Below are 27,641 nucleotides of genomic sequence, written 5' to 3'. Positions count from 1 at the left end.
TGGATGCTGGATATAATTTTATGCTCTTCGACAATAGTAATGAAAAAGTTGAGGTAGGCAAAAAGTGGGGAAACCTAAAGATAATAAAACTAGCTATAATAATGCTACAACATTAGTATAAATTGTCTCTTACATTTTCTTTTGCAGAGAATATAACTTAAATAGATATGACACAAAGACAAAATATGTTCTGTCATTTTCATTGAGAATAAACTTTTGTTAGGTTTTATTCACATTTTAACTTTATGAATTCACACATCTTAAATCACAGAAGAAAATCAGAACATCTGCTGTATAGAGTACTGCCAATTAAATCTAGATTTTAACTGGTGGAACTACAACTCCTTAAGGAAACAGTGTGCTGAAAGGCACAGATCTATAGGATATAGAGGAAGAAATGGGCTTAGTTATACAGTATCTGTACAGGAAAGTGGAAGGGGTTAGTATGGCATTTGGAATCCTGGGTTTCATACAATGACACAAAAACAGGGAGATTATATTGAGTCTTTATGAAACACTAGTTGGGCCACAAGTGGAATATTTCATCTAGTTCTGAAATAGTGCAGTTGAAAGAAAAAAAAACTTCAAAGTTATTACCACATATCTGAAAAATCAGTGTTTTATTCCAATTATCAAAAACTATGCTTCTCAGATTGAAATGCTTTTAAGTCCTGATGTAATTATTCCTATAATCTCCTCTAAATTCTGGTTTCTTGACCCTGCTTAAATGTAATCACTGCACCATTGGTAGCCATGTCTTCCACTGCCAGAACCCCAACCTCCAGAGCCCCTTAATTTCCATACTCAATCTTTGATTCTACAAGGGAGAAGTGGGAGTATAAGAAAGGTTTTTCAACGAAACACAGGCACGATGGGTAGCACTGATCTAAGCATGACTGATTTTTATTTAACACAATTTAGTCTAGTAATGAGATTCTGGATTCCCCTTCTTCTAGATACCTTACATGAAGAAGCTCTGTGCAGGTACTGATTTCAGTGTGAAGTCATGTGTCCAGCCATTTTGGTTGTGTGCATGTCTGGCAAGATATCAAATGCAGAAAAGTACAGAGGGTTTTTACATTGATTAGTAATGCAACACATTCAATGGTGACACAAAAGCCATATTTATATAGTTCCTTTCGCACTTCTTTAAAGATGGCCCAAGGTATTTCATCATCAGTGAACCATTTCTGAAGCATTGTAAATGTCATAATGTAGGAAAACACAGCAACCTATTTACGCACAACAAGCTCTCCCTCATCTATTTGTAATAATGTTGAATGAAAGCTAAGCAATGGCCAGTAAATCAAGGATAACTTCCTGAACTTAATAATGCCATTGCAGTCTTTTCCATTGACCTGAGAGCAGGTGGGACCTTGATTTAGCATCTTGACTAAAGAATAGCTCCTTAGTCTCAGTCCCTCAATAATAGACAGGAGTATCAACTAGCTTTGTGTTCACAGGTGCCCAGGATGGGTCTCGAACCCAGAACGGGTCTCGAACCCAGAACCCACTGCCTGTTTTTTTTAAATAATGCTTTGTAAATTTCAAACATGTTTCAATGCTCACGATTAAATAGTCAATAAACATCTCAAAATGAATATTTGCTTATTTTTCAGAATGAACATTGCTAGCAAGGCCAACATACATTGCCTGTCCCTATGTTAACAAAAAGATACAAAAAGGGAATTGAAGTTAAATCACCCATGCTATTGAAAATAATAAATGCATGTTTTCCCCTACCCCCCATAGTTCTTCTGTTGAAGGCATCCAAGGAAATAGTAGCTAATCTCCCTTCAGCAAATTGATTGGTAGCTTCTCAATAACCCAACCCTCCAAAATATTTTGCATTATCAGTGGCAATTTCCATGATAATCCTCCTAACAAAGCTGGAGTTGAAACATCAGCAATTGTGTAGTGCAAGGGGATCTTGTTGTATCAACAGAATACCTCTGCTTTGTAAATGGAACTCTACGGATCTATTTCCCAAAAATTACAGCAGAGTGTTTACAGCAACAAACCTGGGAGGATGCCCAGGTCACAATGTCTGTACACCGAGAGGGTGTGGCCTATGCTCCTGGAAACTGCAATACACAAGTACTCAAGAGGGGGCAGTGTTGTTCTGTCTGTAACATAGCAATTCTATTTTAGTGCTGTTATATTAATACTTAAATTGTGATAAATGCCTATTTCCTCTAAAAAAAAGTTAGCTGTTGTCACATTTCCATTTATGTGTAAAAATTAGCAACTGTGCTTTATATTTCAGTGTATACACTTTAGAAGTACACCAGCTTCAGAATCCCAAAAATGAAAAGCATTATATAATAGAAGGTCTCTTCATTTTTCTCTAGACACCAATATTCTTGTTGTTTGCAAGTTCTTCAGCTTCTTTAATGGGGAATGTAGTTTCACCTGGACATTAATGATAAATGTTGTCCCTGTAATACAGTGAAAAGATGTCTTGATGTTTTATCAGCTCAAGCAAGAGGCAATGGGATCATGGGACCTTTGCAAACAAGGCAACATGGAATAACTGTTAGCTTCACCTCTGCCACCACCCAGAATCTCACAATCATAAGTTCAATGTTCAAGGAGTAACCTCCCACATCTGTGCACCCTTCTGTTCAGCTCATATCAGTGCACTTCACTCATGAAAGTACACAGACAGGCCATTTGTGCAAGCACTCCATGTTACTATCTACCCTCCAGCCTAGCAAATTATAATCTCAATTACCCACCCGGTTTCCATTTCAACCCTCATCCTGCACTACCCAGTCTACATATTTATTCACTTCCTCTTCACTCATCTCAATCTTATAATCTTGAATGCTGGCAGTAAAGCCTATTCCTGGAAACAAATCACCTACTCAAATTCCAAGGAAATTCTCCTGCTTCAGATTTGAAATCTCATTAAATTTCCTATCATCCTGAAACCCAAATCCAGACATATGGAGCATCACTATTTGGTCTGCATGCTTGCTATAGAAACTCAGATCAGATTTTAAAGGGTGGTTATTGCAACTCTTACCTTTATCCTGTTAATCTGCAATGCTGAGCATCATCATTGTCAATGCCTACTGATTTATAGACAGAGGACACCAGGCACAGGAGGTTACCATACCTCCTCTTCCCCCTACATTAGTTCTCACTTCCATGGGAGCTGCTCTGGCTTCCATAGAGAGTTAAGCTCCAATGTGGAGGGAGTAGTAGAAGAAAGTTCCACAAGGTCTCCATGTTCCTATTCCCAAATCCAACCATTCTGGGATGCAACAAATCCCAGCAGCATGACCCCTACTCACACACCCATCTGCTGGATTAGTCCTGGAAGCTTGAATACAAGAAATAGAAAACAGCAAGAACATGCATCAGTCCTCAACAGTATGCATCCTCTGTTACACCAACAAATGCATCGATGAAATCTTCATATGCAGCCACGTTTGAACTTCACCCTGAACTGTAAAAGCCACAAGTGCCTCATATCTTCAAGGGAACTCTCAGAAACTCCACCACCCACTGTTGCAAGTTTTGTGACCAGCAACCTGTGACTGGCCAAAGACTCAGGAACTGAAAACAGTAGATATTTTTATTTAGACAATGCAAGGCTTACAGTACTCAATTTCAAATTATATTATATGTCTCCCAGATAAATGATTTAATTGCACTTAAACCCCATAAACTCATTTATCTAAACAATAACATTATAAACTGTGATTAGCATATTATAAATGGGCACTTCTACCAGAATGAGACTCAGACTATGCAAAACACACTTTTAAATTCACACAATAAACCAAAGTTAGTGAAAGGCAGCATTCTGCTCACACCCTGGTCTAGGAGACACGTGCTGAGTGGAGGTGGTGAAAGGGTGGAGTGGTTTGCTGATACGTCGAATGGTTCCATTTGATGCTTCCGGTTGTGTCTATCAGTTTTTTTTAATCTTTGACAGATCCACTTTCTGGAGGAAAGCCTTCCGATTCTCTCCACTTTGCAATGCGCTGCTTGAACCATTGCTAAGAGATACAAAAATAGTGACAAGTATATGGTTGTCAGTCATCGACAAGATTTAAGCATATTAATATCAGATTCAATTTCCTGTAGAAGAATATTTTTCAAATTTGCAGAAATAGATTCTAACACTTAAGATATTTATTTATTAGTCACATGTTACATCGAAACACGGAGTGAAATACGTCTTTTTGCATTACTAAGAATGTGGTGGAGCAGCCCGCAAGTGTCACCATTCTTCTGGTGCTAACACAGCATGTCCACAGCTCCTAACCTGTACGTCTTTGGAATGTGGGAGGAAACCGAAGCACCCAGAGGAAAACCATGCAGACACAGGGAGAACCTACAAACTCCTTACAGGCAGCGGCAGGAATTGAACCAGGGTCACTGGCACTGTAATAGCATTACACTAACCGCTATGCGGTGTAGCATTGGCTGAGGTTATGGGTTTATAGGATTAAACAGGTAACAATGCTAGAAGTAGCTGTACACATCATTTGGTTGTTGTAGTGAACCATAGACTCAAACAGTTCCTGTCTCTCACAGGATGAGAAAGGGTGGTTACACCCAGAGACACTCCCAAAAACTTGTTTAAGCAAAAGCCAACCAGTTTGTTTCAACTTTTCTGAACAGCTATTACAGCTGCCGTCTGCTGCTCCATGATTTTCAGTACAAGCTCCACCTTCCTGGCCAAACAAGTGGATCAGCGTACTATTGCAGGACTTTTGCTTTATTCTCACAGGTCTCTCAATATGTGCATTTTGTGCAACAGTGTTCTGACACACCCACCTTGGGGAAACTCAAGGCATGCAGCCACCAAAACATTTTGTCTCCAGTCACAGCATGGTAGTCACAGATGGAAAATTACAGGGTGGGTCCCACCACACCAGCCGATCGTCTCCCAGTGACTTCCTCTACCCACTGATGGGTGAATCCAAATTCTGCAGACGCCAACAGATCTTACTGTTTGAGATAAGGAATTACCCAGTGAGGAAAGGGGCCCCCCCAAAATCAAATATATCTGCCCTTTTGGAAGATAAAGACCACAAAGTGTGAATAAGGATTAGCAATAGAAAAGGAAAAAGACAATCGCCTCATTATAGGAAGGATGTAGAAGCTTTAGAGAGGGTGCAGAGGAGATTTACCAGGATGTTGCCTGGATTGGAGAGCATGTCTTATGAGGATAGGTTGAGTGAGCGAGGGCTTTTCTCTTTGGAGAGGAGGAGGATGAGAGGTGATTTGATAGAGGTGCACAAGATGATAAGAGGCATAGATCGAGTGGACAGTCAGAGATTTTTCCCCAGGGCAACAATGGTTAACACAAGGGGGCATAATTTTAAGGTGATTGGAGGAAGATACAAGGGGGATGTCAGAGGTAAATTTTGTTTTCACACAGGGTGGTGGGTGTGTGGAACACACTGCCGGCAGAGGTTGTGGGGCCAGATACATTAGAGACATTTAAGAGACTCTTAGATAGACACATGAATGATAGAGAAATGGAGGGCTATGTGGGAGGGAAGGGTTAGATAGATATTAGAGCAAGATAAGATGTTGGCACAACATTGTGGGCCGAAGGGCCTGTACTGTGCTATAATGTTCTAAAATGGTTTTCCAGTTTTGTGGACCACAGGTGAGAAATCTTGGAGACACAAGAGACTGCAGATACTGGAATCTGAAGCAGCAAACCACCTGCTGGAGGAACTCAGTGGGCAGGCACGGTAGTGTAGCAGTTAGCGTAACGCTATTACAGCGTCAGCGACCGGGGTTCAATTCCCGGTGACACTTGCGGGCTGCCCCCCAGAACACTCTACGCAAAAGATGTACATCAAAACACACAGTGAAATACGTGTGACTAATAAAGATATCTTGTATATCTGGGGGGAGGAATTGTCAACATTTCAGGTCGGAAGCCTGCATCAGATGTGAAATCTCAGCAAGATGGAAGCTGAAGAAATACCAACCCACAGGGGCAAAGAACGTGCCAGGGATTTAGCCTGTTGAGGGCAATTAGCATCTCCGCACTTGTTAAATAAAACCTGGGTGTTGGCAAATCAGATAATTAACATATTCCAGGAAATTTCATCATACCCGTCTCGGCTAGGTGTTGTGCACACTTACCACATCATTTTTCAGAAGGGATTTCTCACAAGACATTTTTAATGTTCTTTGGTTTTACGAGAGATTTCACACTAATTCCTAAACACTCCAGGAATCCCATAAAAGGGAGACTCAATTAACTTTATATCGCCAAGACCGGGGATTCGCTGCCATTAAAGGATGAAACTGGCACTATCTTGGTCTTAAAGCTCCCAAAACATACTTGAACCCCCTCAATGTAGTCCAGTGAGAAAATTTACGCAGTATCTTCAATAGATCAGAAGATCACAGGACACTTCACGGGAGTAACTGCAAACCAAAAACCGACAACAGGCCACAAAGAGAGACAGAAAGCAGCACGTTAAAAAAAAAACACACACAGGAAAAGGGATAGAGATTTCCAGAGCCTGGGGTTCTGACAGATAAGGGCATGGTTACCAAGCGGCAGAGCGACTGGGAATGAGAAACGGGACCAGAACTAGAGGAGCAAAGGGCGTCTTTGGAAGATTATAGGGGTGGAGATTAAGGAAGAACGTTCTAAATCCAAGATGCTATTTAATGGGGAGCCGGGGCAGTCGAGTTATGGAAGACTGGATCACAATCTGTTGACGTTAAATGTAAACATTCATCCAGCCTGAAATTCAAGAGCGTAGACAGGGTTCCGGAGCGGCCGCTCCGCGGCAAGTGCGTGTTTCACCTACTGCTGTAAGCTCCTCGGTGAGTCCACACTCGGCCGCGATCAGCATCAGCGACGAGCCGTCCGGTTGTTTCATTTGGGCGAAATTATTTTCCAGCAGCTGAATCTGGTCTGCTGTCAAAGTTGCCAGAGGGTCGGACCTGCCAGCTGCTCCACTCTGCATCGCGCTGGGTTCCGGCGCAGTTACCTACCGGAGAGACACACACACACACAGACAGGAGATAGGGTGTGATGAGGCTTATTTAATGATTCTGAAACACAATGCCACCCCTTTTAAAAAAAAACACCGCCTGCTTCTGACTATAAAGTCTGTGTGCTAACGATGATCACACACTGGCAAAATTGTCTTTGCCTTGAATCTGTCGAAAGACGTTGCAAGCACCCCCTCCACAATTTAACCAGGCAAAATTTGCCACAGGCATGCTGTAATTATACAGCCACCAAGATCCGCCGTTTAATTCTGCAATTACTCAAATATAGTCTGGTGATTTGTAAACCTGCACTGTGCGTGTATGAGAGAGAGAGAGCATACGTCACCTCAACTGCTGTTGATACACTTCATGGAAACAAGACTAAGTGCTGACCCTTGCCCACATATTGACCGAAATAGCCCGCCTTCATTGGAGGTTGCTAGGACTGATGCAAGCCAGGAGCCAAGAATTGGAGCCCACGAGTTTCCCGAAGTTATTCCCAGATCTCTCTGGTTACCATGCACACCGTATGTTTCCTCGCAGATCTTCGATACAAAAGCCGAGAGAGAGCGAGAGATACCGAATGAAAATAGAGGAGGTAGTGAATTTCAGAGTTGATGTTTATGAGAACTTGAGTCTGGCCCCAAAACAGATGACACAGAACAAGTGTCAGTTCATTTGAACATTATTCTGCCATTGGAGGCAAACAATGACACTGTAATCTGATAAAGACTCGTATTTCAATAGGGCCTTTCATCAGTTCAGGACGTTCTGAACCACTCTACAACCAATGAAGCACGTTTGAGGTGTAGACACGGTTGCCAGTGTTACCGCTTCACTTCCATTGTTGAACAACAGAACGAACATTCCACTGACTTGCCTCCTTTAAATGCCTCCCCCTTCAATCTCTAGTTGCCTCCACACCACCCACTGCCACCAGACTAAGACATTTGAACTAAACATAGAAAGTGCTGGAAACACACAGGCAACACGTATACAAAGAGAACCCTGAAACATTAACTGTTTCTCCCTCCACAGATGCTGCCTGACCTGCTGAGTATTTCCAGCATACTCTGTGCTTTTTGTTAGATTTGCAGCATCTGCACATTTTTGATTTTCAAGATATTTGGAAAATTGGCTTGGCCTCACTTTCCGGTTAAGATGCATTTCACAATCAAATGATTGGAAATAGACCTGTCCTTGATGCAAAGTAGAATACAGGAAATATTTACTGGCTCAAACTGCATGTCCCTGAATGCCTTTGCAGGCCTTGTTCCCATCAGGTTTCAGTGAGTGCTCTGACCCTAAGCATCAAGCACATCCTTGAGCACAATAAGTCAATGTCTTTCTTCCAACTACTATGTCAGTAGGCAAATAAACATCTCCCCCCCCCCCCCCATCACTGTTCACTGTCTCAGAAGGGAACTTCAAATGCCAGTCCCAAGCCTGGCCATTGGTATGGTAGTGGGGAATGTGAGTCCAATGTGACTGGGGTGCATGCATACAATATTGTGGTTAATCTGGCGTTCACATTTTGGTGAGTCTGGGAGTCACATGATGGCAATGCCATTTTGGCTCACGGTCTTGGCATTCATGCCTCCATCAACACTGACCACCGTGGCTGAAGATTACATTGTCCTGTCTAGGTACCAGGATGTGGGTCCAGAACATTTCAGCTGTAGCTTAGTTTGTGCCAAAAATTGTCTATGTGTCTGAAGGTGTGTTCAAAACTCACCCTTGGAATAAGATCAAATGTCTACCTTAATAGTCCAGTAACATTCTGTTGCAGTTGCCTTCTTTCAAATAAGACAGTTAAATAAAAATCTTTCAGAAAAGATTCAATGGCAGTATTTTGAAGAGAATGAGTTTTTCTTGGTGTCTGAGCCAATATTTAACCTTCAGCCAACATCAACAAAAATATTTTACGATCATTATCATATTTGTGGGAGCTTCCTGTGTGCAAATAAACCTCCCAATACTTCCTACATTACAACTATGACTACAGATCAAATGCACCTCACTGCCAGTAAAATGCTGTTGGATAACTGGAATGAATTGAAAGGCATGACATAAATGCATTATTCTTTTGATGTGGGCCTGCATGACATTCTGTTGATCTTCTGCAAAGTACTTTGGAAATGGAGCCTTGCATTGGGAAATCCATTGGTGCTGATATCAGTGAGGATGGCAATGAAAACAATTAGAATAATTGTGGGAGAAGTGGAAAAGAAGAAAAGAAATGCAGGCAAAACTTGACTGAAACACAGTATAATTTTCTTATGCCCTTTCCATGATGTTACTCAAGTCAAATGAGCCTCATATTGAATGGCTATGCTGTATGCTAGAACAGTGGGAAGAAGGTTCATTTTCAGTGAGTGGGAAGCTGAGACTTGGAATGAGAGGCAGGAGTTTTCAAAAGAGGTAAGTTCCTGTGCTTGGTGTTCTTTTTCAGTGAGCAGGACCCTTAAAGAGGCACACTTGTATATTGTTAGTGATAATTGGCTAATTAGCAGCAGACAATAAAAAGAAGCTAGGGTTATGCAGAGTAGCCATTGTTGGAGTGGTTCAGTTTTAGAGTGGGGACTGAGGCTTTGGTGAGAAGAGGCTTAGTAAGTGACCTAAGTGAGGGGTGTGTGAGTGTGAGCAGCTCTTTTCAAAAAAAATAGTTAGAAGGTACATGTAAGGTCTTTATTTTGTTTTCTGTAAATCCTTAGTCCTTGATTTGGTATAGGCAGGATGGTAGTTAGTACAGTGGAATGTTCCTCCTCTAAGATGTGGGATGTTAGGGAACCCTGCAGTCTCCCTGATGACTGCATCTGCAGGAAGTGCACCCAACTGCAGCTCCTGACTGACCAGATCAAGGAAATGGAGTTGGATGTACTCAGGACCATCCAGGAAGTGAAAACCTTGTAGATGATACTTTTACCAAGATGATCACACCCAGGGTATAAGCTTCAGATGGGTGACCACCAGTAAAAATAAGGGGAATAAGCAGTCAGTGTAGGGTTCCCCTGTGGCCATATCCCTCAGCAACAAGTATACCCCTATGGATACTGCTGGGGGGATGACCTATCAGGGCACAGCAGCAGCCAGGTCAGTGGCTCAGCAGGGAAGGGTAAAGTCAGGCGGAGCAATAGTGATAGGAGACTTGATAGTTAAAGGAACAAACAGGAGATTATGTGGCTGTGAAAGACACACCAGGATGGTGTGTTACCTCCCAGGTGCTAGGGTTGAGGATGTCTCAGAGTGGCTGCAGAATATTCTCAAGGGGGAGTAGCCAGAGGTCATGATGCATGTTGGCACCAATGACATGGGAAGAAAGGGGGAGGGGAAAGAGGAAGAGGTCCTGTATAGGGAGTTAGGAAAGAGGCTGAAGAGCAGGACCTCCAAGGTAGCAATCTCTGAGCTACTCCTGGTGCTACATGCTAGTCAGGGCAGGAATAGGATGATGGAACAGATGAATGAGTGGCTGAGAAACTGGGGCAGGGTTTCAGGTTCTTGGATCATTGGAACCTCTTCTGGGGCAGGGGTGACCTGTACAAGGACAAGTTTGCACCTTAACTGGAGGGGAGCCAGTATCCTGGCCGGGAGGTTTGCTAGTGCTACTCAGGAGCATTTAAACTAGTTGGCAAGGGGATGGGAACCAGAGCACCAGGCCAGAAAGTAGAGGGATTCAGAGGAAGGTAAACGTCAGGGCCAGTAGAAAGAGTCAGGAGTAAAGTAATAGATGTGATGGGACGGGCAGTTTGAAGTGTGTGTATTTGAATGCTAGAAGTATTATGGGTAGGGGTGATGAACTTGGAGCACGGATCAGTACATGGAACTATGATGTTGTGGCCATAAGAGAGACTTGGTTGAGAGAGGGACAGGAGTGGGTGCTTAATGTTTGATCTTTTTGAAAAGATAGGGGGGTGGGGAGATTTGCACTACTAATTCAGAGCAATATCACAGCTGAACTCAAAAGAGACATAATGGAGAGCTTGTCCACTGAGTCTATATGGATAGAATTCAAAAATAAGAAAAGTGCAATCACTCTAATGGGATTATACTACAGACCCCATGCCCTTGGGCAACCACTGCCTCTCTCCACCCCACCCCCCAAAAGCTACAGAGATCCTTGAGAAACAGATATGCAGGCAGATTAGGGAAAGGTGTAAAACTAATAGGTTGTTGCTGTGGGGTCTTCAACTTCCCCAATACAAACTGGGACCTCCTTAGTGTAAGAGGTTTAGATGGGGCAGAATTTGTTCGGTGCATCCAGGAGGGTTTCTTAAATCAATGTCTAGATAGTCCAATGAGAGGAGGGGCTGTACTGGGGCTGGGTAATGAGCCTGGTCAGGTGACTGACCTTTCAGTTGGAGAACAGTGACCACAACTCAAGTTTTAAGATCACTTGTAGATAAGGATAAGTATGGACCTTGTGGGTGATTATTAAATTGGAGCAGGAAAAATTACAAGAGCATTAGGCAGGAACTAGGGAGAGTTAATTGGGAACAGCTATTTTTGGGTAAGTCCACATCTGACATGTGGAGGGTGGTTAAAGACCAACTGCGGAGTACAGGACTGGTATATTCCAGGAAGGATAAGGATGGCAAGATAAGGGTACCTTGGATGATGAGAGAGGTGGTGAATTTAGTAGGGGAAAAGGAAAAGTATGTAAAGCTTAGGAAGCTAGGATCAAACAGAGCACTTGAGTATTATAAAGAAGCCAGAAAAGAATTCAAGGGAATTGGGAAAGCCAAGAGGGGCCATGAAAAGTCCTTGGCAAGTAGAATTAAAGAGAATCCCAAGATGTTCTATACATATATCAAGAGCAAAAGGATAACTAGGGAGAGGGTAGGACTACTCAAGGATAAAGGAGGGAACATGTGCTTGGAAGTGGAGGATGTGGGTGAGGTCCTTAAATGAGTACTTTGCATCAGTATTTACCAAGGAGAAGGACGTGGAGCATAGAGATCAGTGTGGAGCATGCTAATATGCTCGGGCATTTTGAGATAAAGGAGGAGGTAGTGTTGGGTCTCAAAGAGCACTAAAATGGATAAGTCCCCAGGGCCCAATAGGGTATACCCCAGGTTATTGAGAGGCAAGAAATGAGCTTGCTGATGCCTTGACCAATATCTTCCTGTCCCCTTGCCACAGGTGAGATCCTGGAGGACTGGTGAGTAGCTAATGTTATTCTGTTATTCAAGAAGGGAAACAGGGATAATCCTGGTAACTATAGATGGGTGAGTCTCATGTCAGTGGTAGGGAGGATTCTTGGAGACGATTTATGAGCATTTGGAAAACCATAGCCTAATTAAGGGCAGTCAGCATAGCTTTGTGCAGGGCAAGTCGTGCATTACCAACCTGAGTTTTGTGATGCAATGAGGGTGATTGATGAAGGTAGAGCTGTGGATGTGGTCTACGTGGTTTTTTAATAAGGTGTTTCCCAAGATCCCTCATGGGAGGCTAGCCCAGAAGATCAAGATTCATGGGATCCATGGTGAATTGGTCATTTGGATTCTGAACTAGCTTGCCTGTAGAAGATAGAGGGTAGTGGTGGATGGGACTTATTCTAACTGGAGGTCTGTGACAAGTGTTCCTCAGGGATCCATACTGGGACCTCTGCTGTTTGATGTATATTAGTGACCTGGATGAAAATGTATATGGATGGGTTAGTAAGTTTGCAGATGATACAAAGATCAGTGTTGTGGATAGCATTGAAGACTGGCAAAGGATGCAGTAGGGTATAGATCAGTTGCAGATATGGGTGGAGAAATGGCAGATGGCGTTCAACCTGGTCAAATATGAAGTGTTACGCCCTAGGAGATCCAGTGTGAAAAGACAGTACATTGTTAATGGTAAGACCCTTAACAGTGTTGATGAGCAGAGGGATCTTGGTGTCCAAGTTCACAGCTCCCTGAAAGTGGCCGCACAGGTTGATAGGGTGGTAAAGAAGGCATATGGCGTGCTTGCCTTCATTAGTTGAGGCATTGAGTTCAAGAGTCAGGAAGTTATGCTTCAGCTTATAAATCTCTAGTTAGGCTGAATCTGGAGTATTGCATTCAGTTCTGGTTGCCCCATTACAGGAAGGATGTTGAGGCTTTGGAGAGGGTGCAGAAGAGGTTTACCAAGATGCTGCCTAGATGAGTGGGCATGTGCTGTGAGGATAGGTATACAAACTTGGGTGTTTCCTCTGTAGCAGCTGAGGGGAGGTCTGATAGAGGTTTATAAGATTGAGAGGCATAGAGGAGCTTTTTCCCAGGGTTGAAATATCTAATACCAGAGGGCATGCATTTAAGGTCAGAGGGGGAAAGTTCAAAGGAGATGTGTGGGGCAAGTTTTTTTTAGTGGTAGTTGCTTAGAATGTGCTGCCTGGGGTGGTGGTGGAGGCAAATATAATGGGGGTGTTCAAGCAGCTCTTAGATAGGCACATGAATGAGGGGAAAGCGGTAGGAGATGTGTAGGCAGAAAGGATTAGTTTAGTTGGGCATTTTATTACTAATATTGGTTCAGCACGACACTGTGGGCCCAAATGGCCTGTTCCTGAGCTGTTCTGTTCTAAGGTGTGCAGCATGCTTAAGATATAAGTAAAGCTCCAACCTGCTTCAGGCAGACAATTCTTAAGCCACTTGTAGGTAGGAATCTGGTATAACTTCCCACTCTTTCAAATAGGGAAACAAGTATTTTCCCAAATTGTACAATCACAATAAAGTTGTGGCTCTGCAAGTGACTTTCTGAACATTGTGTAATGGACTGAAGAAAAGTTCTCTGCATTCTTTCTCCCAATATGTTAAATCAGTCTGTCAAACACTCAATGTTTCCTCTTGATAACTGAGACCAGGAAATTGTATTGGTCCTCTTCAAGATGTGTTAGTACCTGACCACCCATAATGCTGGGATGCATCTTGGAAAAACCCAGTCACAATAGGGCTACACTTTCTCTTGCTGCCACCCCAATGGCTTGAATTTGGGTGAATGCTTGCAAGGCCTGTGCTGTGTCTCATGATGGGCTCTGACTCGGTTATTTTACCACTGGACACCTTTCTTTGAACTTTTCAGTGAAGGTGGTCAATTGAGCAGTTAGTTCTAAGGTTAACAGCTATCAGCAGGCTGAAAAGAATCTGCAAAAAGTCTGTGTGAAATTCTTCTTAGGCTGTCCCTTGGGATTGAAAATGACTTCCACTTCAGTTCTGTGGTGAGGCCCCATGGGAATTGCAGACTCTGCCATAGATGGACCGGGTAATGATATGGGGCAGGCGCTCAGGTTTGTGAGGTAAAATTGACAACTGTGAACTGCAGGGCATTTTAACTCTTCTGATAGTCATACAGCATGGAAGCAGGCCTTTCAGCCCAACTTGTCCATGCCAACCATGGTGCCTACCCAGCTACTCCCATTTGCCTGTTTGGCCCATATCCCTCTTGTCCTATCCATGTACTTATCCAAATATCTTTTAAATGTTATTCAGAGTCAGATTTATTATCACTGACATATGCAGTGAAATTTGTTTTGCTGCAGCAGTACAGCGTAAGACATAAAAACTACTAAGTTATGATAAGTAAGTGGAAAAGAAGAATAATGAGGTAGAGTTCACGGGTACATGGACTCTTCAGAAATCTGGTGGAGGGGAAGAAGCTGTTCCTGAAATCCTAAGTGTGGGTCTTCAGGCTCCTGTACCACCTCCTTGATGGCAGTAACGAGAAGAGGGCATATCCTGGGTGGTGAGGGTCCTTAATGATGGATGCTGCCTTCCCGAGGCACTACATCTTGAAGATGTCCTCAATGGTGGGGAGGGCTGTGCCCGTGATGGAGCTGGCTGAGTCTACAACACTCTACAGCCTCTTTCAATCCTGCACATTTGAGCCTCCATACCAGGTGGTGATGCAACCAGTCAGAATGCTCTCCACTGTACATCTATAGAAATTTGCAAGAGTCTTTGCTGACATACCAAATCTCCTCAAAAAAAAACTCCTAATGAAGTAGAGCTGCTGGTATGCCTTCTTCCTGATTGCATCAGTATGATAGGCTCAGGATAGATCTTCTGAGATGCAGATACTCAGGAACTTGAAGCTGCTCACCCTTTCCACTGCTGTCCCCTCAATGAGGACTGGTGTGTGTTCTCCAGACTTCCCCTTCCTGAAGTCCACAATCAATTCCTTGGTCTTGCTGACATTGGGTGTGAGGTTGTTGTTGCTGCAACACCACAAAACAAGATGATCTATCTCACTCCTGTACACCTTGTTGCCATCTGAGACTCTGCCAATAACAATGGTGTCATTGGTGAATTTATGGATGGCATTTGAGCTGTGCCTAGCCACACAGTCACGAGTGTAGAGACAGTAGAGCAGTGGGTTAAGCACACATCCTTGAGGCACGCCTGTGTTGATTGTCAGCAAGAAGGAGATGTTATAACTGATCTGCACTGACTGTGGTCCCCTGATAAGGAAGTCAAGGATCCAGTTGCAGAGGGAGATACGGAGGCCCAGGTTTTGAAGCTTGTCGATTAGTACTGAGGGGATGATGGTGTTGAATGCCAAGCTGTAATCGATAAACAGCAGCCTGACATGTTTTGCTATTGTCTAGGTGCTCCAAAACCAAGTGGACAGCCAATGAGATTGTCTGCTGCAGACCTGTTGTGGCAAATTGCAGTGGGTCCAGGTCCTTGCTTAGGCAGGAGTTAATTCTAGCTGTGAACAACCTCTCAAAGAACTTCATCACAGTAGATGTGTGCGCTACTGGGCAATAGTCAGAGACAGCTCACCCTGCTCTTGGGCACTGGTATAATTGATGCCCTTTTGAAGCAGGTGGGAACCTCCATCTGCAGTAGTGAGAGGTTGAAGATGTCCTTGAACACTCCAGCCAGTTGGTTGGCACAGATTTTCAGTACCCTGCCAGGTACACCTTCAGGGTCTGACGCCTTGCGAGGGTTCACCCTCTTGAAGGATGTTCTGATGTCCACCTCTGAAACAGATCACAAGGTTGCCAGATGCTGTGGGGATTTGCACAGGTGTAGAGTTACTCTCCCTTTCAAAGTGTGCATAAAAGGTGTTGAGCTCATCGGAGTGAAGCATCACTGCCGTTTATGCTCTTGGGTGTTGCCTTGCAGGAAGTAATGGTATGCAAACCTTGCCACAGCTGTCGTGCATCTGTGTCTCTAGCTTCACTCGGAATTGCCTTTTCACTCTCATGATGGCCTTCCATCATGATTGTACCTGCCTCAATCACTTTCTCTGGCAGCTCATTCCATATATGCACCACCCTCTAGAATGATCTAAAGAACAAGTCCAAATGAACCCTTTGCAGATCTGTTGATGGCAGCCTCCTGCAGTGTGCCAGCTGATTGTCAAGATGAAACCTTGTCTGAGAGCAGAAGCTGAGGCACATAAATGCTATCATGTGATGGTGGTGGAGCATTTAGGGGAGGGTGATGCAGAACAAGCCCTTCCCATGAAACAGTTTTGAGAGCTGGAGAAGTCATGCCACTTGAATAGTTGACTGTGAAACCTTTCACAAACGTTGTAGATCAGATCTTGCTGGCAGCTCGAGCAGCATCAGGGGGGTGGGGCAGTTAAGGAATTGTCAATGTTTTGGGTTGAGACCCTGCATCAGGATCCTGCTGGCATCTCAGCCATCTCCTGAACTTACCCAGTTGGCTCACAGAGAACTGGTAAATTCTCATAAGCTTTGTACGCTGCCCCAGTCTCCATGAGAATCCCAATGTTGAAAGCTGTCAGGTCAAGGCAAAGTGACCAGAAAGTCCAGAATTTCCTCATTCGTGTAAGAAAATGAGGGGTTGCCAAACAGTAGCACATAGGTAAGGAAATACTGGCCCCATTATGGACTTCTCACTGACAGAGATCCCAGATCTTTCCAGATGTCAGGATGCATTATTTCAAAGCATCTCCATATCAAGAATGAGTAGCTGATTTGATGTAGAAACATATAAAACAGAATCATCAATTATGCTTACCTTGGTCACTCTCCGAAGGACTTCAGTTCATCTGAACTGCCAGTGGCATACCCAGCTGATTCCACTGGGAAAGCCATATTGTTCATATGCTGGACATAAGAGTTTTTTTTCCAAGCTCTGTCATGGTATGTTATTACCAGGTAGACAGAAGAGAAGATTCAAGGATGTACTACAACCCTACTTGGATAAAATGCCACATGCACTCTGACTCCTGGGAATATCTGGCTCATAATCACTCAAAGTAGAGAAGGAGCATTCAGTATGGTATTGAGAAGCTCAAGACCATGCATTGGAGTCATGGTGATACTCTGCATAAATAGCAAAAGGAACAGCACTACCTCACAAGCTACTCACTCACCCGTCCCAAACAGCACCACCTTCCCTACTGTGGAAGGATCTGCAGTTCCCACATTGGGCTCAGCAGTCACCTCAGAACCCACTAAATTGGAGTGGGGTCAAGTCAGCCTTGATCACAGGGGACTGCCTGAGGAATGTAATAGACCAACCTTTGCAAAAACTTTCTGGCATTCAAAGAAGGTTCTTCAGCAATACCAGATAATATGCTTTTCCTGAATGTAGTTACAAGAAACAATGAATATTTATGAAAATCAAAGTACTTACGACTGCTAGCTAATGTCTGAAAAAATGTGTTGTTCCAAATTATACCCAGCTGGTTTGTTTCTGGCTTTTCGCTTTAGGATGACCTACTGCTGAAAACAAGGAAATGCAAACACTGAAAATTTACATAGGTTGCCTTGTGGAAAAACCGGCCGTACAGGGTGGGTGTGGAACATATCACAAATAGAAACAATCTTGGACACCTATCAATGTAAGAGATCTTGGTACAGCTCTCAGCAGCAGGGGCAGGGTGGTAATCTGATACAGCGTGGTGTGGCCGCTCTAGTATCTAAGTGATGGGCATTATCATACTGGCAGACTGGTGAACTAGTTGAACCAGGCAACTGGCAGTTGTGACTTTAGTGTTTACAGCCCTATTGAAACACCAGTTTTTCTCATGGCTACAAGAATCAATGGAGCATGTACAACTGCTTTGGAACTAAAGATAAATTTGTACCTCGTGAGCTCATGACATCCGAAAGTAATAACTTTGGAATTATTCTGAGGCAGACAGCCCCTCAGGATGGAGGACACTGACTTCTACTCCAGTTTTGAGGTTTCTGAGGTGGCTGAGGCCAGTGAGAACCACAAACTCTTCCACCGATGGGGTAGGCAGGTGGGTGGTCTGTGTCTCCACCTCCACCATAACAATAAACAAGCCCAAGCTTATTGGGACGATTACATCTGGTCCAGGGAAGCCTATTTTCACCCCCTGATGTCCCATACTTCAGAATTCCTTAGAACAACATGTCAATAGAGATTTAATCCATTGCACCTATTTTGCACTGGTAATACACTCATAGAAGTGATTATTTTGGGTACTTCCACATAAAATTAACCTTACTGTGTCTGATTTTTCTCCAACATTAGTCATGCACCTAATGAGTCACATACTACATATGTCCTTTCTTACCAACAGAAATTGGAGCCTTTAAGGTGCAACCTCCTACCTTTTGGTAAATACTCACAAAAGAACGGAACAATAAGGAGAGGTTGGACAAACTTGGATTGTGTTCTCATTGGAGGCTGAGGAGTGACCTGATAGAAGTGTATAAAATTGAGAGGCATAGTCTTTTTCCCAGAATGGAAATCTCAAATACTAGAGGGCAATGTTTCAAGGTGATTTGAAGGAGACTTACATGGCAAAATTTTTATAGAGTACGGCAGGTTGCTGGAATGTGCTGCCAGGGGAGGTGGTGGAAGCAGATACACTAGCAACATTTAAGAGGCATTTAGACAGGCCCATGAACAGGCAGGGATTTGAGGGCTATAGACCATGTGCAGGCAGATGTGGAGTTTAAATTAACATCATGGTTAGCACAGATATCATGGACTGAGGCCTGATGCTATACTGTTCTATGTAACAATCACAATCAAGTAAAGGATCCCATTCTGGAGAGGGTGTGGAGAAGATTCACAAGTATGTTGCCTGGATTGGAGGACTTTAATTATGAAGAGAGATCAGATAGGCTGGGCTTGTTTTCCCTGGAGCAAAGGAGGCTGAGGAGAGATCTGATGGAGGTATATAAAGTTACAAGAGGCTTAGATAGGATAGATAGTCAGAAATTATTTTCCCATTTTAGGGGTATCAAAACCAAAAAGGCTTTGGATTAAGGTGAGAGGAAGGAGCTTTAAAGGGGATCTGAGTGAAAGTTTTTACACAGTGGTCGATATCTGGAATGTGTTGTCAGAGGAGATGGGATCAGATACAATCATTATGTTTAAGAGGCATTTAGGCAGGCACTTAAATGGGCAAGACACAGAAGGAAATGGACCTAATGTGGGCAAATGGATGAGTGGAGATGGGCAAAATGGTTGGCATGCACATGAAGGGCTGAAGGGCCTGTTTCTGTGCTCTCTGACTCTTACTCACATTTGCCAGCCTCAGTGCTCACTGCTCTGTGTATTTGAAACTTCACAGACTGTTCTATCACTGATAGCAGCCTCCCCCTGGAAGCTCTACAGACTGTGACCCTGGCCTCATTGATCACCTCACTGTGGCATGGTACAGGACTCACTCAGGGTAGATGTCACCCACACATAGAAGATTGCCGCTCCACCCCCCCCCCCCCCCCCCCCCCACACACACACACACAATTTTCCCTCCATCTTCAAGGCAGCCTTTTCTGCAATGGGGAGAGGCCCTTTTGGGATCAACCTAGCAAGGATGTGGTAATAGGGAGCTTTTCACGCAGGGGAACTGTGCCAGGTTTGATTCAGTGCTAGATGGTGGGTGTAAACCACCTTTAGCACTATTTCAAATGTATTTGGCCAATTGCACGATGTTTGGCAGGGCATTACAATTTTGTCTTGGCACAATAAGCAGTGTAGGTTTAGCACACCAAAAATGGTGAAGGCCAACCTTTAGGCAACACAGCTTTGCTACTTTATTTCAGGGAAGGAGATTTTGCCTGTTCCAGTTTAATTGTAACTCCAACCCTACAGTAATATGGTCGACTCTAAAGTGGCTTGCACGTCATTCAGTTCAAGAACAACTCAGGATGGATATTACTGTTGGTCCTGCTGGTGACAGTGCTAATGAATGCCATGTAAACTGCAGCTGATCATTCTGTTGCCCATTACTTCTTTACCAGAACCTAGAAGTTTATATCAGGGACCCGGAATATATATATCTGCATATAAGCTCTGTAAGGATCTAGAGATGAAAATTGCAGAATGAGCTAAGTTATAGAACAGCACAGGAACAGGCCTTTGTTGGGCTGAACTGATTAAACTAGAAATTAAAGGCCTAACTAAACTAATCCCTTCTGCCTACACAAGGTCCATATCCCTCCATCCTCTGTGTATTCATTGCCTACTCATGTATGTGATTGCAAATTTGGCCACATCACATGCAGGGCAGGAAAGGGCTGCACAGTGGTTGCTTCACATCACCAGTGACCCAGTTTGAACCCAACCTCCAGGGCTGTCTGTGTGGAGTTTGCACGTTCTCCCTGTGACCCTATAGGCTTCCCTCAGGTGCCTCAGTTTCTTCTTGCATCCCAAAGGCCAGCTGGTTTGTAAAATCTATTGGCTGCTGTAAATTGCCCCCAGTGTAGGTGGATGGGATGAGAATCAGGGTGGAGTTGATGGGCACATGATAATTTATAAGTCACATGTACATCGAAACACACAGTGAAATACCTGAGAGAGAATATGAGGTAATAGGATTCCTCATCTACTCTCTCTCTTTCTCATGTGCCCATCAATTCCACTCTGAAAGCCAGCATTGACTTGATAGGCCATGTCGTCATCATCTGTGTTGTAAGGAAATGTGAGAAACCAGTAGAAATGACTCCTGCTCCAATTTCTAGGCCAGGTAAAGCAGTTGTGCTAAGTGGATTGTTGAAAGCATGGATCAGTTCTTGGGCCTGGGCCAAGTAAGCTCCTACTTGAGAGGAATTGCAGGAATCTTTGATGGTTGACAGCAAGACAAGTTACATAGACTGTGCCAATAACAAGCCGCAGAAGGCTGTCAGGTGCCAGACCCACCCATTGTGTCTTCAATTTATAAGTTGGTATAATTATCATACTTAATGTTCTCAATCGAAATGCTGTTTGATCGGAGCCTAAGTATTTTAGTTTGTTCCAAATTATGCCAAACCAAAACACAATTAAGAAATATCTTTGTAATGTTTAACTTGCTCATGTGCTGATTTTTTTGCCTCAGAGAGAAACCTTTATTGAAGGAGACAGAGGCAATCTATATTGTTTTGTTTATACTTGCAAATTCTGTAAAGACCCTGTTTGACTTTATATAGTTGCATCTTCTAGAAACAGCAATGATCATTTTCTAAATTCTTTAACTGAGTAGTGCGCCCTCAACCCCCAGCCCCTACCACTTCCACAGTCTCTTGGAAACAACGTTAAAACAGATTTTTGAGGCTTTGGAATAAGAATTACACGTGGGGTAAAGCTTTCCCTGGGGATTCTGCCAAATTTCCACTGCAACTTTGGTGGAAGGTTGCAGAAGCTAAAAATATACATCGGGAGATTTCCCAGCCTCTCTTTGAATAAGGGACCATGAGATCTTTCGGGACCAGACTTCCTGTTTCTACCCGTACTACATCAATGCACTCTGTACTAACTCAATGTAACTGCACTGTGTAATGAATTGAGCTGTACGATCGGTTTGTAAGACAAACTTTTCACTGTACCTCGGTACAAGTGACAATAATAAACCAATACCAATACCAACTTGATTGCAATGTCTTCACAAATGCATTAAGGTATGGTGTACATCATCAAACGAGGCAGAGGTTGATTTGCAAGCAAACACTTAACCAATTTATGAATTGAGGCTTTAAGTCCCTGCTACAGGCTAAGTGTTCCAGTCAGAGACACATTGTTTCACCACGTGACACTACTGTCCAATAGGATCGTGGTATGACCAGGAACATAGACTACAAATGTGTATCTGAAGGTACCACTCAGGCCTTTGTCATCTGCCTAGTCACCCTCTGACTCTTTTCATCCAATATTTTAACAATTAGGCAAGGACCTCCGCAGGACTTAAGTATGCTGGTTTTTGCAGGGGCACACCCTTAATGTTATTGGGCAAGTGTATGCACGCATGGATGCATAACCTCAGCAGACTGCTGATTAGGTTTGTGCCCCTACTTGTCTACCCCTACCCAAGCACACACCCCTGTTACTAAGTGCTGACAGAATTTTTTTTAACTCGCTTCTTATAATGGCCTGCTTTGCTGTTTGTAGTGTCCAAAGTAACATTAAATCTTGGAGTCCCCAGGACAACCCTGGAGGGTTGGAAAACCTCTCCTGAACAGACAAGACGGAGCCTTATTTTAATGTGTACTTTTAGAGGCAGAATATGCAGCCACATAAAATCCGTCAATGCTATCCTCACAGGCTGGGCTCTCCAATCCTTGTAGTTTTCACAGCCAAATGTGCTCAGATTTAGTTCCTGAGTCAGATGTCCTGTCCTCATTAAACTGATGTTATTCACTCTTGTTGAAATATTTGACTATTCACAGCACTGCTAGCAAGGCATTGGCTGCAGCTGTTGCGTGTTTGGGATCAAGTCAGAGATAGACTAGCAGAAATGTAGTGTTTTCAACATCAGGCCTCTGATATCACACCACAAACCCAAAGGGCTCTGCTTCTATAAAGCAGAACTTGTCTGCTTTACATACTTCAATGGAGTTGCAAAGTCATGGAATAAAAATCGGGTTGTGGCCATTCCAGACTTTAGCCCCAATTCATGTGATCTCTAGGTTGGAGGTTGATTGAACATCAAATTTAGCTCAATGTTGACTGTACACTGAGTTTACAATAGCTCTTCAGGAATCAAGTGAGCTTGTGTGATTGAGGTACCTGTTTAGGGACAGAAACTTGTCTTTCTTTGTGGGGTCAGATTTTAATCAGCTTCTATTCTTATCTCCCAATATTCACTGGGGCAAACCTAATGTTGATTGAGGGATAAATAGTGGTAAGTGCTCTTTAAAAAAAAGTTTTAAGCAAACATTTGACAAACTCTCAAAAAAAGGGGTGGGAAAAGTCTGGCTGGTTCTTTGGGCCCATCTTAAAGATTCACAATACAATTAAACATGACACTTTCTACAGCAGACACACAACCTGGTAGGAGAGACAAAAACACAAATTTAAAAACATCCTTGGCTAATTCAAGAAAGTAAATCAGAACATGCAATCTCACTATTTTTATTTACACACAGTGATATTAAATACAGCAAACCAACTCACTCAGCTACATTCTGAGTCTGCATTCGTTCATGAACCATTAACATTCCAGAAGTCGACACCCATGTTGATAAGCAGAAAAAAGAAAAACCTCTTCATATCTAATCTTGTTTATAATTTCAATGAGACCTTGACTTTTCCTAAAGAAAGACAGACAAAGGACTGCAGATGCTGGAAATTAGATGAAAAATGCTATGATGCTGGATGAACCCAGCAGGCCAGGCAGCATCCATGGAGGAAAGCAGACGGTCAACATTTCGGGTCAGGACACTTCTTCAGACTGAAGATAGGAAAAAGGGAAGCCCAATATATAGGAGGGAAAAGCAGAGCAGTGATGGGTGGACAAAAGAGGGGAGGCGGGGTGGGCACAGGGTGGTGATAGGTAGATGCAGGTAAGAGATAGTGACAGGCAGGTGCAGGGGAGGAGGGGAGAACAGATCCACTGGGGGATGGGGCAAAGGTAAGGAGGGAAAAAGAGGTGTACAAAAAAGAGAAAGAGGCTAGGAGAGGGAAGAAAAGAAGGGGGGGGGGTGTTGAAGGGATTACTTACAGCAGGAGGAAATCAATGTTCATGGCCCTTAGGCTGCAAGGTTCCAAGACGGAAAATGAGGTGCTGATCCTCCAGTTTGCGCTTAGAATTCTCCTGGCAGTGGAGGAGAACCATCCGTAACCAAGATCTGCATCTCCCCATTGCCAGTCACTTCAACAACTCCTCCCACTCCATCACTTATATGTCAGTCCTTGTGCATCCTCCACTGCCAGGAGAAGTCCAGCGCAAATTAGAGGAACAGCACCTCATTTTCACCTTGGAATTTTGCAGCCTAATGGCACGAACATTGAATTCTCCTACTCTAAGTAAACCCCTCACACACATTCCCCCCCCCAACCACGCCTCTTCGTTTCTTCCCTTTCCTAATGTCTCTCTCTTTTTTCTACCCTTCTTCCCTCCTTACCTTTGACCCATCCCTTGGTGGATCTTCTCTCCCCTCCTCCCCCACATCTCTCTGTCACTATCTCTTACCTATCACCACCTTGTCCCCCACTCCACCTCCCCTCTTTTGTCTACCCATCACTGCTCTGCTTTTCCCTCCTATATAGTGGGCTTCCCCTCTTCCTATCTTCAGTCCTGAAGAAGGGTCCTGACCCGAAACGTAGACCCCCTGTTTTTCTCCATGGATGCTGCCTGACCTGCTGAGTTCCTCCAGCATCATAGTGTTGACTTTTCCTAATCCTTGTAGTTCAAATACTCCTGCCAGGACTGGCTGGCTTAAATTATAAGAGACTGAATAGGCTGGGACTGTTTATCCTGGAGCAAAGGAGGCTGAGGTGTGACCTTAGAGGTTTATAAAGACATGAAGGGCATAGGTAGGGTAAATGGTCACGGTCTTTTTCTCAGTGCAGGGGAGTCTAAAACTAGAGTGCATTGGTTTAAGGTGAGAGGGAAAAGATTTAAAGGAGACCTGAGGGGCAAGTTTTTCCACACAGAGGGTGGCAGAAGTATGGAACGAGTTGCAAGAGGAAGTGGTAGGGAGGGGTACAATTACAACATTTAAAAGAGATTTAGACTGAGTCCATGCCAATCATTAAATATCCATTTACCCTAATCCTAGATCAATCTAACTTATTTTCCTCCTATCTCTCAACTGACCCCAGATTCTGGCACTCACCTCCACACTTGGGGCAATGTACAGTGGGCAATTAACCTACCAATATGCACATCTTTGGGATGTGTGAGGAAACCAGAGTATCCCGAGGACACCCAGATGGTCACAGTGAAAATGTGCAAACTCCACACAGACAGCACTAGAGGTCAGGATTGAACCCAGGCCACTTGAGCTGGGAGGCTGTAGTTCTATTATCTGCACCATTGTATTGATTTTGACAAGCTGGCATTTTCTCGTCCATTTTACACTGTCTGCCCATGTTTCTACGATACTGTATAAGTGTATTTGTCAGAACATGGGCTGGAACTGTGAAAGCTTTCACTTTTGTTTTTTCTTTTGCAGGTAATATGATACTAAACACTATCTTAGACAGATCTGTTGGTGTAAATTGTTAAGCAGATTCTCCATTTCAGTTTAAGACCTTGAAGTCATATCTGTGGACTGCTCATCCTGTATCTGATACAAAGCAGGGCAGCATGTTTATTGTACAGAGACATTGTTCCTGGGATTACTCTTTGCAGCTCTTACTCTTGCCTCTCTCTGAAGGCCTAGAGTTTCCAATTTATTTTGGCTGAAGTCACAGATTGAGAGCATATTAGAACAGATATTGACCTCATGGGTGATTTGCAATTGTTGTAATCTTCACGATCTGCTAAATGCTGAGAATACTTTTGCTAAAGCCCGCATATAGTAACAATACTGTAGCCAATCAGAGTGGAGACAACAGGGTAATTCCCCCGCCAATCAAGCTCAGAGACCACATTACTGTAAGTGTCTGAGTTGATTTTATGCACATAACTTGTATGTACCTGTCGTCCACTCATTACATTTTCCTGGAGTATTTGCCCTGTCTTTACTGAGAGGAGTTGGTGCAATTTGTGTTTCCGAGAGCTCTGTTTTCTGAGCAAATTAACTTTGTTTGCCATGCAATTGACTGTTGGCTTTGAGTCATACATCCTACTTACACTTCCAACTCAATTGAAGATTCAGTGCTGTCAATAAATACCCTCTTTATTAAGATGATCCAGAACCCACTAAACTAACAATACATGGAAAACCTCACCTAAAACCTGATAAGTGAAAGGAAACAAACAACTGAAACAAAAATGCGCGACACTAACAACTATGTTTGAGTGGTAATAACAGTGAAAGTAGTGGCATAAACAATGAGACATCTGCCCTGATATTGGGACTTAACAATTTATCCTCCCAGAAGACACTGTTTCCAGCACGTGTTGGTCTAAACTAGCAACCCACCTTTTGCCCTGTTGTTATCTACTCCTGTTCTGCTCTGCAAGGAATCCAACAGTGTAGTCCATCTTCCACAGATTTACCAGCTCTCAGGCTGCCCACTGAGCCTGTGTCAAGCTAGAGGCATAGAGAGATAAAGCAAGGAAACTGAACCTTCAGCCCACCGTGTCCACACCAAACATCAATCACCTATTTACACTAATCCTACATTATTCCATTATCTATAATCCCCACATTCTCGTCAACTCTACACCCAGATTCCACCACTCACCTACACACTCGGGAATTTAAAGGTGGCCAAGTAACCTACCAACCCCCTTTGGGATGTCGGAGGAAACTGGATCACCCACACAATCACAGGGAGAACATGCAAACTCTGCACAAACGGTTCCTGAGGTCGGGATTGAACCTGGGTCTCTGGTGCTGTGAGGCAGTGGCTCTGTTAGCTGGCCACTGTGCTGCCCACTTTATTAAACAATACAATTGAATGGGAGTCATTGGGTCCTGGGGGAGAAGTGTGCTTTTATTTATTTAAATTAACTTTAATGACTATATTTTTAGTGTGTGGTTATGATTATTAACTTATTAAATATAAAGGGAATTTTAATTATTTTATGAATGTTTTTACTTTTATTATTGAATGTTTGTGAATGTGAAAGAAGTTCACAAACAATCATTGGCCCTGATCACAATGATATTTCTTGTCTCTGCATGAGGCTGAGGCTTCACTGGCTGGGTCAAAGCTCTTCTGTGAGTGCAGCTATGCTGAGATGGTCCTTGTGCTACACAGGGTCATCAAAGTGGTGGGCGCCAGGAACCCAGAGGAGAACTGCCCATGGGCCAAGCCAGAACAAATAACGTGCACCAGGGGAAGGCAGCCAGCGATTTCAGGGCAATGAAAAATCTGTCCCGTTAGAATTTCAACCGCAGATGTATATAACCAGTCATATTAGCCAACAGAGAATATGTTAAGTAACACAAAGGGATTTTTTGTTTTTAGATGATATTGATAATTTTAAAAGTGGATGCGACCGCTGACGTTGCAAAATTTATATCTTAAGGTATCTTTTGGCAGGTCTACAAAATTTTGATTTTGACCCCCTTTGGATGAATTTTCCAGCTTGTTCATATTTTCAGCAGTTCACTGTTTGGACTAATAATTTATTCTGCTAATGGATGCCTTGGGAACAATCTCAAGTAGCTTTCATTGTGGACACAAACTCCAATCCAGGAATTTCTGAGCCATGCTGTTTTTATTATGCATATTTAAGGGTTGCATTTTCTCAGAGGAAATTCCTGATTTTTTTTGTCTCAGATGTCTGGAACCTTTTGCTTCACTGTTATGAAATTATTGCTGCACTTGCAGCTTTGTGTGGAATCTGCTTGCAAGCTAGTCCTTGAATTGTTTTAAACAACTTGTTCTGGAATTTGCCAGTATCCTACTAGAGAG

At 43.3% G+C, this 27,641-nt stretch overlaps 1 protein-coding gene across 4 annotated transcripts in view; it reads right to left on the bottom strand.

Moving 5' to 3' along the window:
• Positions 1-3,564: 3,564 nt before the first annotated feature.
• hopx (HOP homeobox) overlaps positions 3,565-27,641 on the bottom strand; it is a 32,149-nt gene continuing 8,072 nt past the window's right edge. The window contains exons 1-3 of one of the 4 annotated variants that reach the window (XM_052043297.1): positions 17,562-17,663; positions 6,804-6,986; positions 3,565-4,010 (exon numbers count right to left, since the gene is read on the bottom strand). In XM_052043297.1, the coding sequence (XP_051899257.1) occupies positions 3,933-4,010; positions 6,804-6,962 (237 nt within the window). In that variant the 5' untranslated portion in view covers positions 6,963-6,986; positions 17,562-17,663 and the 3' untranslated portion in view covers positions 3,565-3,932. Of the gene's footprint in view, positions 4,011-6,803; positions 6,987-7,133; positions 7,244-7,336; positions 7,497-17,561; positions 17,664-27,641 lie in introns of those variants that run through there. The other 3 variants (XM_052043280.1, XM_052043289.1, XM_052043272.1) reach the window with 3 other exon arrangements.

Source organism: Pristis pectinata, chromosome 2 (genome assembly GCF_009764475.1).
Source record: "Pristis pectinata isolate sPriPec2 chromosome 2, sPriPec2.1.pri, whole genome shotgun sequence".
Taxonomy (NCBI): domain Eukaryota; kingdom Metazoa; phylum Chordata; class Chondrichthyes; order Rhinopristiformes; family Pristidae; genus Pristis; species Pristis pectinata.
The sequence above is the reverse complement of the archived record's forward strand: the minus strand, read 5'-3'. Positions and strand labels throughout refer to the sequence as shown.